At 46.6% G+C, this 13,359-nt stretch overlaps 1 protein-coding gene across 1 annotated transcript in view; it reads left to right on the top strand.

Annotated features, from left to right (window-relative positions):
- Window positions 1–214: 214 nt before the first annotated feature.
- Window positions 215–13,359, top strand: part of CYP26B1 (cytochrome P450 family 26 subfamily B member 1) — a 61,631-nt gene continuing 48,486 nt past the window's right edge. The window contains exon 1 of the mRNA XM_068274286.1: window positions 215–631. Within this exon, the coding sequence (XP_068130387.1) occupies window positions 428–631 (204 nt within the window). The 5' untranslated portion in view covers window positions 215–427. The remainder of the gene's footprint in view (window positions 632–13,359) is intronic.

Genomic DNA, 13,359 nt, shown 5'->3' on the forward strand with positions numbered 1-13,359 from the left:
TCCTCCTCCAGGCAGTGTAGTGGCAGTGAAATGGCAGTACATAGTGATAGGTGCAGTGTATATAGTGTTAGGTGTAGTAGCAGCAGTCTCTCCTCCTCCAGGCAGTGAAGTGGCAGTACACAGTGATAGGTGCAGTGTATATATAGTATTAGGTGTAGTAGCAAGTCTCTCCTCCTCCAGGCAGTGTAGTTTGGGGTTGGGGGACAGGCTCTGTGCAGCCAGTAGAGAGTGTAGCCGCAGCCTCCCCGCCTCTATATATAGGGCAGTGTTGGTACCTGGAGAGCTCACACACTGGCTGCTGTGTACAGGGATGAGTGACTCTCCGCTGCTCTCCTCCCCCAGGTGCTGCTGCTGCTGAGCCTCGGCTCCTCTCCTCCTCCGGGCGCTGCTGCTGCTGTCGGTCTTCTGTTTCCTTCTCTGGCTCACCATGCTGTTTGATAGCTTTGACCTGGTTTCGGCGCTGACCACCTTGGTCGCCTGCCTGGTGTCCGTGGCGCTGCTGGTCGCCGTGTCCCAACAACTCTGGCAACTGCGCTGGGCGGCCACCCGGGACAAGAGCTGCAAGCTGCCCATTCCCAAGGGCTCTATGGGCTTCCCTCTGGTGGGGGAGACCTTCCACTGGATCCTACAGGTAGGTGCCTGACTGTCAGTGTGTGTCAGTGTGTGTCAGTGTGTGTCAGTGACTTACTGCTCCCAGCGCTGCCTGGCTGCTGTTCTGTGCTACAAAGTCACACTTTGTACCTCTTGCTGAGACTTTATGGTGTCCCTGCCTGTCACTTGTGAGCATGGCAGTGACTTCTCTGTACAATGACTGCTTTATATACTTTGTGTTGTCACTGGTGTTAGTGTCACTATAGCCTGCTGTGACTGTCCCCCTACTCTCTGCCTGTTGCCTGTGCTGGATGTGCTACTTTTTAGCCCTGTTGTCACTTGTACCTTGTGTGCTGTTGTCACTTTGTGCTCCTGATGGTTGGAAGTGTCACTTTTTGCTGTCACTTGAACACCTAGAAGTGCCACTTTTTTTTAGCGCTATTGTGAAGTTTGCTGTATGTTGTCATCCCTTGTATACTTTGTTACTTCTGTTTGTGTGTCACTGTTAGCCTGTTGTGACATCTCTGCACTGGCGGAGAGACTGTCCCTGTGTGTGTGTCACTTGTGGAAGCATAACTTTATTTAAACTTTTTTGTCACTTGGGACTCTGTGATAAAGTTGTCCCCACTGGTGAGGGTGACACTCCGGTTTCTTGGGTGATGTCCCTGTCACTTTGCACCACTAATGGGACAGTCACGCTGCTATCAGTGTATTATGTCACTCCTGGTAATTGTCACCACTTTCCACCTCTCGCAGGGCTGTCATTGTCCCCTTCCCTCCTGCAGCCTGTTTCTCCTCCTGATTGTCCTGCCTCGCTCAGGAGATTGTCACATGTATCTGACCCGCAAGCCACTGTGTTGTCCCTCTCTAATGTCACTTACTGTCATCCCCGTGCTGTCACTGCTGCGGTATTGTCACTGTTGTCACCATCTGTCACTACAGCAGCAGCTCTCTGGTAGGTGTGTACTAAATTCCCTCTACCCCGCCAGTTCCTGAGTTATTTTCTGGTTGTCACTGCATCGTGGAGTGACAAAATGACATCTCCTGCCATTGCCAAAAGTACCCCCCCCCCCCCCCCCGCAGAGCACCTGAGGGGGGCAGCAGTGATATGAAATCAGGGGAAGATGCCACTTTGGGAGGGATTCGCATTGCTGAAGTTATTATTACCCCTCTCCTATTCCTGAACTTTGTGCCCCCTCTCTGCCATTGTCACTGCACTGTCTGTCACCTCTGATTGTCCTGTATAATCAAGTGTGACAGTAATATCTGTGGTAATGTCACCCCACTGTCCCCCTGTCCCTGTGCATGTCACATGTGCAACTACTGTCATTGTACCCTGTGGTGTCACTCTGAGTATCACTACTGTATTTTTCTATTGTCCCTGGTGATATTTCCATGTCCCCTGCTGTCCTGACACTGGTGCTGTGGTCATTGTCACCCCACACGTGCGATAGTCAATAGAGGCAAGTTTCTGTCTGGTGACCTAGTTACCCCTGGGCGCTCCAGTGACCCCGGCTGTCACCCTGTCGCTAGGATCCTGTCTGCTACCTGCCGGTGTCCCGACCCCCCTCCCTCCTCCAGCAGCGGGTTATGCCTGCTCTCTGTGCGGTTTGTGCGCTCCCCCCTCCCGTGTCACTGGTCTCCCTGCAGTCCGGGCGGCAGCACGTGCGTCTCTCTCCCTGCAGCACACAGAATATTTATTGTTCCGTGTTCCTTCCCTGTTTATTTGTACATCTGTGTTCAGTTACACGGTGTTTATATGGAGGTGTTTATGCATAAATAGAATATTGTTACATCTATAACTGCTGGTCTGTGCTCAGTGGGGGGTGTTAATTTCATAGTCTGTCCCTACGCTCTTTCATATATCTGTTTTATCTATATCTATCTATCCTATCTATCTATCTATCTATCTATCTATCTATCTATCTATCTATCTATCTATCTATCTATCTATCTATCTATCTATCTATCTATCTATCTATAAGTCTCCCCATATCTGCATGCGTTTCCACTGGGCAGTTATAAGTTAATTTGCCTCCCAAAATTGTTTTTTTGACAATGCTAGGGATTAGATTGTGAGCTCCTCTGAGGACAGTCAGTGACATGACTATGTACTCTGTAATGTGCTGCAGAAGATGTCAGTGCTATATAAATACATAATAATAAAAATAATAATAAATATGGTAGGACATTAGACTATGACTATGGTTGGGATTAGATTGTAAACTCCTCTGAGGACAGTCAGTGACATGACTATGTACTCTGTACAGTGCTGCAGAAGGTGTGAATGCTATAAAAATGCATAATTATAATTCTAGTAATAATCATAATGAATAAAAAATAGTTTATAAAAACGACTCAAAGTGCCGCAGGAGATGTCACTGCTATTACTATATGAACACATAATAATACAGTTATATGGTAGGGCTTGTGACTATGACTCGCAGGGATTAGATTGTGAGCTTTCTGAGGACAGTCAGTGACCGGTCTATGTACTCTGTAATGTGCTGCAGAAGGTTTCAGTGCTATATACATATACAATAATACAATAGGACATTAAACTATGACAATGGTAGGGATTAGAGTGTGAGCTCCTCTGAGGACAGTCAGTAACATGACTATGTACTCTGTAAAGTGCTGCAGAAGATGTCAGTGCTATATAAATACATAATAATAATAATACTATGATAGGACATTAGACTAAGACTATGACTGTGGTAGAAAGATATCAGTGCTATATAAAAACATAATTATCATTATAGTAATCATAATTCATAACAAAATGGTCTATAAATCTTCTCATGTACACATCTAAATATCTTTTTCACTATTTCACATCTGCTTATCTCAATATGTCTTCTATCTATCTGTCTATCTATCTATCCATGCCTCTCTTTCTTTCTTCTGGTAATTCCTTGTCATAGACTTTTTCTAGGCTGATGTGTTGTAGCGTTATTTGGAGTTTGTACAGTTGATCCACAATGGGATTTCAGGTCTATTTTTGGATCCAGAGGTTAATGAGCGATTTATTTTGGGAACGGTACGTCAGTCCGTTTTTGGCATTCTTAGAAAGAGCCACTGATATAAATAATTAGAAATAGCCAGGCAATGCTGTTTCTGTAGTGCTCCCGCCATTAGAGTGTAAGCTGTGTGCCCCAGATGGCTGTTGTGGCAGAGAGGACAGGCGTATGACGGTACAGTGATGAGTACAGGCACAGCTGGCGCAGAAGCATGCCAGGAATGTCTATGTGAGCTGGGCAGTTGGAGGAGTCTGGAGGGTAGAGGGTTAACACACAGTGAGCAGTAGTAGTAGCAGTGGCAGCAGCAGTAGTAATACATATCACAGCAGACTGGTGGGTCCCACATGTTATGCCCATAAAGTAGGCAGCTTGGACGGCGTGCGCTGCAGACAGCTATTCTTGGGACCCGGCCAGCCAGCTTGGCGTCGCCGCTTTAAGGGCCCAGTGAACTCGTGTCAGTAGTTTGGACACAGGTAAGAAGGTTGGCGACCGTCTGAGGCTGAGCTCTGGGGCTGGAGATGGAAAGAGGGCTGGAGGGGGGCGACTGCCAACTTCAAGGCTACCTCTGCCTGCTTTTTACTTCCCCAGACCCCGAAGCGCTTCATGTTAACCCCTCGTCATCCCTGTGCTGTCGTAACCAGACCTGCTGTTTTAAAGGTGGCCACTAACGGTCCAATTTCTAGCGAAAAATCATTCGAGCAATCAGAAATTCTTATCGGACGAAAAATCGTTCACTACACCATCTACTAACCAATCATTGCTTCCTATCTATCAAGACAAACAAGAAAATCCAAATTTTGGTTCGACGAAAATTCAGTTGGACGATTGTTTTTATAATCGTTCATTATCGATTGTGCCCGTCAACTGAGATTATTTACAACTAATCCGATCAGAATTTCTGATTGCTCGAATTATTTTTCGCTAGAAATTGGACCGTTAGTGGTCAGCTTAACCAGACCTGCTTTCTTTCATTGGCAGGACATCGCCTGAAGAAAAGCATTCTGAAGGCGACCAGTAACCATACAATTCCCAAACAATCGACAGTCTGATCAATCAGAAACAATCATTTGGGTCCACCCACGGAGGGGAAAGTGATAAGCAATCCGATTAGAATTGATACAAAATGTGGTATTGAAGGAACAATCGTTTTGTCATCAATTGACACCCTTAATGGTACAATCTCCTGAACGATCGACCCTACGATCGATTTCATACCATTGATAGTGCTGATTGACCACAACACACAATCGTTTTACCAATAGTTCCATCTATCCAATATTTCCAAACTATTCTCTTTGTCGGATTGGGTTGCTTATCATTTTTCCGGGCCGGCTTGATCCTTTCCAATTGATCGCAACGATTGGATCAGAGGGAAACTGTTCCGTTAGTGGGCTTTTTACACAGTGTCAGATCGATCGTATGGTTGATCATGCAGGAGATTGTACCGTTAAGGGGTACCATACACAATATCAGATCGATCGTATGGTTGATCGTGCAGGAGATCGGACCGCTAAAGGGCACCATACACAATATCAGATCGATCATATGGTTGATCGTGCAGGAGATTGTACTGTTAAGGGGCATCTTTAGACTTGCCTGAATCCATCAGTATATTTAATTAGCCCCCCCAAAAATTGTCACCTGCTAAAACCAACCTCTTTCTGACGCGGTACCGCCTACCGCTGTGTAACCATTTATCCTTGCCTTAAAGGGACATGTCGCATAAGTGGAGTGGACGATGATACAGCAGATTGTCAGCGCCACTTGCTGCATCAGTTATATACAATAAAAATGTATATATATATATTATACGATAATCGGTATATATTCAGACACCTTGTCATGCCTGACATGTAAAGAGTTAATCTAACGCCACACTTTACTTTGCTGGTAGAGATGACAGTGTTTTTCTTTATTTTTTTTATTCTTGTATATGCGCTTCCTGTTTTGGCTACACTTACACACCTCTGTGCAGTCATTAGAACTATCCCCCTTCTGTGCGCTGACGCGGCGCTCCAGGGCCTGCAGTGTTTTGCTTCCATATAAAATACAAGCAAAGCAATGTTGTTTAATCTCAGTCATTCCCAGTCTCACTTATCTCACTTAGATCATTTCATTTCTGTTTTGTTTTTCTTGCAAGTACTTTGGGTGCTATTTTTCCTGGTACCTTTTTTATGAATGTATGGGTGATTTGAGGCACCAGTGCCATCACCCCTATTAGATGTGAGATTAGCGTTAGTATGAAGATTCACAAGTATTTGGCTTGCCTTTAAAGGACTACTGAAGGTCGAGTAATATGGAGGCTGCCATATTTATTTTATTTTAAGCAATACCAGTTGCCTGGCAGTCCTGCTGGTCCTCTGCCTCTTAACACTTTTAGCCGTAGACCCTGAACAAGCATGCAGTAGATCAGGTGTTTCTGGAATTATTGTCAGATCTGACAGGATCAGTTACATGCTTGTTTCTGGTGTTATTACTGCAGCCAAATATATCAGCAGGGCTGCCAGGCAACTGGTATTATTTAAAAGGAAATAAATATGGCAGCCTCCATATCCCTCTTGCTTCAGTTGTCCTTAAAGGGACACTTTCATATACCATATAGCAGCATAGAGGGCGCCATTGCCACGTTCCCAGCCTGTCGGCTCCTGTCGCCGAAGCCGGAAGTGGCTGCCGGCGGGGACAGGAGGATCAGAGGGAGACGGCGTGGGTACCGGACAGCTGCAGGGGGATATTGGAAGTCCCAGGTGAGTAATACCCATTTTTTTTTTTTGATGAATTAAGTGACCCTTTAAGGCCTCTTTCACAGTAGGACATTGCGACGTTAAAGTCGCAACGCAAATTACAATGCAACGCCCCAAAAAAGTCCCAATGCAACGTAATGTCTCGTTATTGTCGCATACAGTAGGGCATACAGGCAATGAAAAGTATGCTTCCAGGTCATTACTGAGCATGTGCAAACAGTCCAACGCAGCTAACAACGTGTATAACGCACTGCATGCAGCACTTTCTAATAACGCTACACACAAATGCAACGTGCGCACTGTGAATGTCGCACACCCTTAGTATTGCTGTGCGTTATTATTATTATTATTATTTAGTATTTATATAGCGCTGACATATTACGCAGCGCTGTACAGTGTATGTATATATATATCTTGTCACTAACTGTCCCTCAAAGGAGCTCACAATCTAATCCCTACCATTGCCATATTATGTAGTGTAAGTACTGTAGTCTAGGGCCAATTTTTAGGGGGAGCCAATTAACTTATCCATATGTTTTTGGAATGTGGGAGGAAACCGGAGCGCCCGGAGGAAACCCACGCAGACACGGAGAGAACATACAAACTCTTTGCAGATAGTGCCCTGGCTGGGATTCGAACAAGGGACCCAGCGCTGCAAGGCGAGAGAGCGAACCACTAGGCCACCGTTAGTCTCCATTGAAACATTTTCTAACTTGCGACTTTAAAGTCACACTGTGAAAGAGGCCTCAAGGTTACGTTTATGCTCAATGCAGCAGTTAAGAGTAGTTTGAGGCTTGTGTTGGAGATTGAAGGTCAATATCATCAATTAAATGTTTTCCTGTAGGTGTTTAATGGTACATTTTTAAATGAATACTGTATGAAAGAAAAATGTTTAGTTACAAAAAATAAAATATATCGTTCACCCCACCCAACCTACACTCCCCCTTTAATTGAGACTTGATTGGCTATCAGCAGAGAGGCGTGGCCTATCACTCCCCTGCCCCCCACACACATGTTCACGTGAGTATGGGGCAATGTTGTTTGCAGTGCCTTAAGTCTAGTACCCACCTGGCGATTTTCCCGACGACCTGCGATTTTTACACTATGTCGCAAGGTGGGTACAGGCGCATGATGCGAATGACGCTCATCGTCGCACCGATGACGAAAGACCGACACGGCGGATCTTTGAGATCCACGACGACACAGCGAAAAGTACCGCAATAGCTAGAAGTCTCGCTCGCATTGCTGTGCACGTCGCGTGACCTCGCGCTTAACCCGCCGACAGGAAGAGGCATTGCTGATGACCGCCGTCAAGAGGACGTCGCAGGAGCCGTTGGCCGGTGAGTACGCAGCTTTAAGCCTTTAACGCAAACAAACGACCAATGTAAGACGACTTTACTAGCGACAAAAGACAAATGTGTCTTTCCAATTACGTTGTCTGCACACCCAGATTGCAAACAACTAACTTATTCCAATGCTGGAAGTGACATGCATAACCTAAGTGCATTCTGTAGAATAATGTAATTTAAACGACATTATACACACACGACTGATTGTACAGTATCTACCCAACAGTCGTCTGAGTTGATTCGTCGGATGAATTGGGCAAATTGCCTGACTTTGGTCACTTGTCATGGTCACATTTTTTGTGATGATTGGCGCCTTGGTGACATATCAGTAATGGTCACTTCAGCAACGTCAGGGGACATAGCGTTAGGATCCCTGCTCATTATTTTTTGGCCTCACTTCCTTTTCCTTCGACTACCATTTTTCATATGATTGCCGCAAAGCTCTACAGAGGTCCCAGAGACAGGAAGTGAGACAAACAACTTTTCTAGTGGGGATACAGGTAGCGTTGAAATCCCCCAATTTTCCTGACCGGTTTCCCGACTATCCAGGGAAAAATACAAACTTTTCCTAGGGTTTGGCTCCATGGCCGTTGTTCTTCATGTCTTTTTGCTGTTATATGCTGCTTTCTTTTTTGTGTGTGTTTTTTTTTTACCCTTTTGGCAGCAGCGAGGCTACAGAAGCGATTCTAGCAGTCCTACTTATTCTCATGTGTGAGCTCATTGACGGCTGGGAGTCTCTGAAAAACCTTGTCTACCCTATGATGTCATAGTATAGAGACTACTGATTGACTGGATAGGCCTCTGCCCCAGCGTTCACCCCCCCCCCCCCTGCGAGCCTGCTCAGCACCCCCCAGTCATGACAAGTTGCTGCTGGGTCTGGGACGGATCCAGGACGGCCACTTGGGGTCCCGGCAGGCTGGGGTTGTGTGAACAGACAAAATGCAAAGCAGATCTTCCAGTTCCTTTCATGGTTTATGGGAGATCTGCAGTAAGAGAAATGTGGAGGCCGTCATTGTTGATTTCCTGCCATTTTTCCTGGCTGTCATGCTAATCCTCTGCCTTTAATCATCGCCATCTTGCTGACCAAGATTTTTCCTTTAAAGGTACATTTCTTACAAATATGAAACCTACCTGCCGACTTCCTCTGTTGCGCAGCCTGGCATTCTTTCTTCATGCCTAGATTTGCGTATATTCTCATTTTCTAAGTAATGTGTCTATTTACTTGGGTACCACTCTACCACTGCACAGACTCATTCACACACGGGGTGCACTGCACAGACTCATTCACACACGGGGTGCACTGCACAGACATATTCACACACGGGGTGCACTGCAGACACATTCACACACGGGGTGCACTGCACAGACTCATTCACACACGGGGTGCACTGCACAGACATATTCACACACGGGGTGCACTGCAGACACATTCACACACGGGGTGCACTGCACAGACTCATTCACACACACTGCACTGCACAGACTCATTCACACACTGGGTGCACTGCACAGACTCATTCACACACGGGGTGCACTGCACAGACTCATTCACACACGGGGTGCACTGCACAGACACATTCACACACGGGGTGCACTGCAGACACATTCACACACGGGGTGCACTGCACAGACTCATTCACACACGGGGCGCACTGCACAGACTCATTCACACACGGGGTGCAATGCACAGACTCATTCACACACGGGGTGCACTGCACAGACTCATTCACACACGGGGTGCACTGCACAGACTCATTCACACACGGGGTGCACTGCACAGACTCATTCACACACGGGGTGCACTGCACAGACTCATTCACACACAGTGCACTGCACAGACTCATTCACACACGGTGCACTGCACAGACTCATTCACACACGGGGTGCACTGCACAGACTCATTCACACACGGGGTGCACTGCAGACACATTCACACACGGGGTGCACTGCACAGACTCATTCACACACGGGGCGCACTGCACAGACTCATTCACACACGGGGAGCACTGCACAGACTCATTCACACACGGGGTGCACTGCACAGACTCATTCACACACGGGGTGCACTGCACAGACTCATTCACACACGGGGTGCACTGCACAGACTCATTCACACACGGGGTGCACTGCGCAGACTCATTCACACACGGGGTGCACTGCGCAGGCACATTCACACACTGGGTGCACTGCGCAGGCACATTCACACACTGGGTGCACTGCGCAGGCACATTCACACACTGGGTGCACTGCGCAGACTCATTCACACACTGGGTGCACTGCGCAGACTCATTCACACACTGGGTGCACTGCGCAGACTCATTCACACACTGGGTGCACTGCACAGGCACATTCACACACTGGGATGCACTGCACTTGAGATACAGGTGCGTCTGAGTGGTTTTGTGGGAGGGAGCATGCATCATGTTTAGGAAGGCGGAGTCTAGGTCCAGGAAGTAAGATTTCCTTACTGACCATGTAATTGAGACATTATAAATGATGAGGAATCTTTGCAGCAAAAACAGAGAAAACACTAAAAGTCGGAGAGAAGAACTTACTCTCCACTGCTCTGTAGAAAAAATAAACTAAAATATTGCCAGATTTTGAATACAAACATTTTTTTAACATGAAGAAGACAGATGGACTGTCAATATCTCCAGCTCATCATTAGAAATTCCCGGATGTGCCTTTCATGCAATCCTCAAACAGCATAAAATCTAGGCATGCTCTGGCAGAGATTTTCTGTATGGCGTTGTAGTAAACAGTATGGCCAGCAGGTGTCATCCTTTCAGTTGACATATTGCAGGCAGAGCATGCTGCATAGAAAAGTCCAACCTTCAGTAACTAAAAAGAAACACAAATAAATATCTGCAATTATATTTATTATATAAGAAAAAAAAAAATCCAGTGCTGCACAAGCAGTATGGCTATATTCTGCTTATTTGTTCCATAATTAAATTTAAAAAGTTTGTAATATTTGTAATATTATAACTTTTTCAATTATTTTTGAGTAATTTTTACCACATTTTTCTTTTTAAAATGGAACGCCAAAACTTACATATAAATTGACCTTTTATATGTGCCTGCCATCTGTGATGCTAAAAGACCGCTCCAGCAATAAAAAAAAAAAAAAAAAAAAAGTAGGCAGTTAAAATCTGACAGAACCAACAGCTTTTGGACTAGTCCATGTCCTCATGGGGGATTTTCAGGGTTTTCTTTGTTTTGAAAAGCATGTTCTGAACAGCAGATTTAGGGCTGGTTCAGACGGACGCTTGCGTAACGTTTACAGCCAGCGTTCAGGGCTTGGCGTTAAACGCTCCCATTCAAGTGAATGGCAGCGTTTGTACCAAGCTTTCACGCGCGTTTACACGAACGTGGCGTTCGGGTCCCGATTTTCGCTAGCGTTCGAGCTGCCCCTGGAAGCGACATGTAGCTTACAGAGGGCGGCCAACCGCGACGGCTAATGTCCCCCTATGAGAAGAAAAAACGCGATTGCATCAGAACGCGACGCAAAGGCTACTGAAAGCCTGACCGCGCAGCCGCTGCAACGCCCCCAAACGCAACGCCACGCAGACGTCCGTCTGAACCAGCCCTAACTGCCAAAATAAGTTGCCAGCCTCCCTACTCACTATTTGGGCAGTTAGAATTAGTAACTGCCTTTCAGGAAATGCTTTCTGAGAATCTCCCGTGACAAGATGGACTGGACCAAAACCTGTCGGTTCTGTCAGATTTTGGGCTGGTTCACACGGACGTTTTGCTGGCATTAAACGCAGCGTTTTTAAAGTAACGTTTTTAGGGATCTACCGCCCTCCCATGCAAGTGAATGGGAGCGTTTACTACAAGCTTTTGCAGGCTTTCATGAAAGTCTGGCAGTTGATCCCAGCATCTCGTCTCATCTCAAAAGCAACATGCAGCTTCTAGAAGGCGTTTGAAAGTCAGCAAAAGCCAATGGAAGCCCATAAAAGCCAAAGAAAGCCCATAAAAGCCCAGCCTTCCCATATACTTCCTGCAAAGGCCCAGAAAAAGCAACACTCTCCTGAAAACCATTAAAAGCCTTCAAAAGCCATTAAAAGTTAAGCTGTTAAATGCTGGCATTCTTGGGGGTTGGGGAAAAGCACAGCGTTTGAACGAAACGCTAAGCGGAAGCTCAGCAGACGCCCATGTGAACCTGCCTGTTTACTTTTTGTGCTGGCATGGTACTTTTAAAGTTAATTGCAGTAACTGCTACAACTTAAAGGGAACCAGAGTCCCCAGAAAGAGGATTTTATACATACCTGGGGCTTCCTCTCCAGCCCCATACGCACGAATCGCTCCCACGCTGTCCTCCTACGCTTCCTGTATCCGGCGGTACCGGGTCCCGTAGTTTCAGCCAGTCGGCGGCAGCACGCGGACAATTGTCCGCATCACAGGGGCTCCCGGCATACCCTTATGCGTGAGGCTGCATACTGTGCAGCCGCACGCGTAAGGGTATGAAGGGAGCCCCTGCTCATGCGGACATTTGGCCGCGTCCGCCGGAAGTGACGGGACCTGGTACCGGCGATCCAGGAAGCGGAGGATGGCAGCGTGGGAGCGATGCAGGCTTATGGGGCTGGAAGAAGCCCCAGGTATGTATAAAATCTTTTTTTCTTTTTAGGATTCCGGCGTCTCTGGTTGCCTTTGGGTAGGGATGAGCGTAATGACCTAATTACGAATTTCCGAAATTTCGCGAAATTACTACAATTACGATTTTAGCAGTAATCAAAATTTCGTAATTTTCGCAAATTACGCAAATTTTCGTAATTACGATTACGAAATTTAGTATTTTAAAGTTTGCAAAGGTTTCTATCCCTCTAGATGCCTTCGTAATCGAAATTTCACTCCCGTAATGACGAATTTCGTGTCTCCAACCGAAATTTTACTGTTTCAGGTTTGTAAGGGTTTCTATCCCTCTAGATGCCTAAAATGAATAGCACAGCCAGCCAGCCAGCCAGCCAGCCAGCCAGCCAGCCAGCCAGCCAGCCAGCCAGCCAGCCTCCTCCTCCTCCTCCTCCTCCTCCTCCTCCTCCTCCTCCTCCTCCTCCTCCTCCTCCTCCTCCTCCTCCTCCTCCTCCTCCTCCTCCTCCTCCTCCTCCTCCTCCTCCTCCTCCTCCTCCTCCTCTCTCTCTCTCTCTCTCTCTCTCTCTCTCTCTCTCTCTCTCTCTCTCTCCCCAGAGATCTGTAGTACTTCAAAACCATACTCACATTCATGACATGTCCAGGGATCAAACCCAGGCCAACCACATGGAAGACAGCTATGCTCACCACCATACCACCAAACACACACTAAATAGACTGCTAACCTAAATCTTACTTGTAGACAGTCATATGAGACACATGCTGGGTGCAGGGCTTTGTGATTGGACCATGCGATAGAGTGAGGTGCAAAAATGAAATCATGCCTAGCAGAGGATGGTTTCACAGTGCTAAATGCTAGGCTGGCTGTGGTGCAATTGGTTAGTGTGTCTGGCTGGTAACAGCAAGGTTACAGGTTCAATTCCATCCAGGCATGTCTTTTCCTTTTGCGTTCAACAGTTGTCCAAACAGAGTCAACAGAGCCCCAGATAGCCATGTAGAGTTAGGTCACAGCTAGCCTGGCTGTGGTGCAATTGGTTAGTGTGTCTGGCTAGTAACAGCAAGGTTACA

The sequence above is a fragment of the Hyperolius riggenbachi genome, chromosome 1 (assembly GCF_040937935.1).
Source record: "Hyperolius riggenbachi isolate aHypRig1 chromosome 1, aHypRig1.pri, whole genome shotgun sequence".
NCBI classification, from domain to species: Eukaryota; Metazoa; Chordata; class Amphibia; order Anura; family Hyperoliidae; genus Hyperolius; species Hyperolius riggenbachi.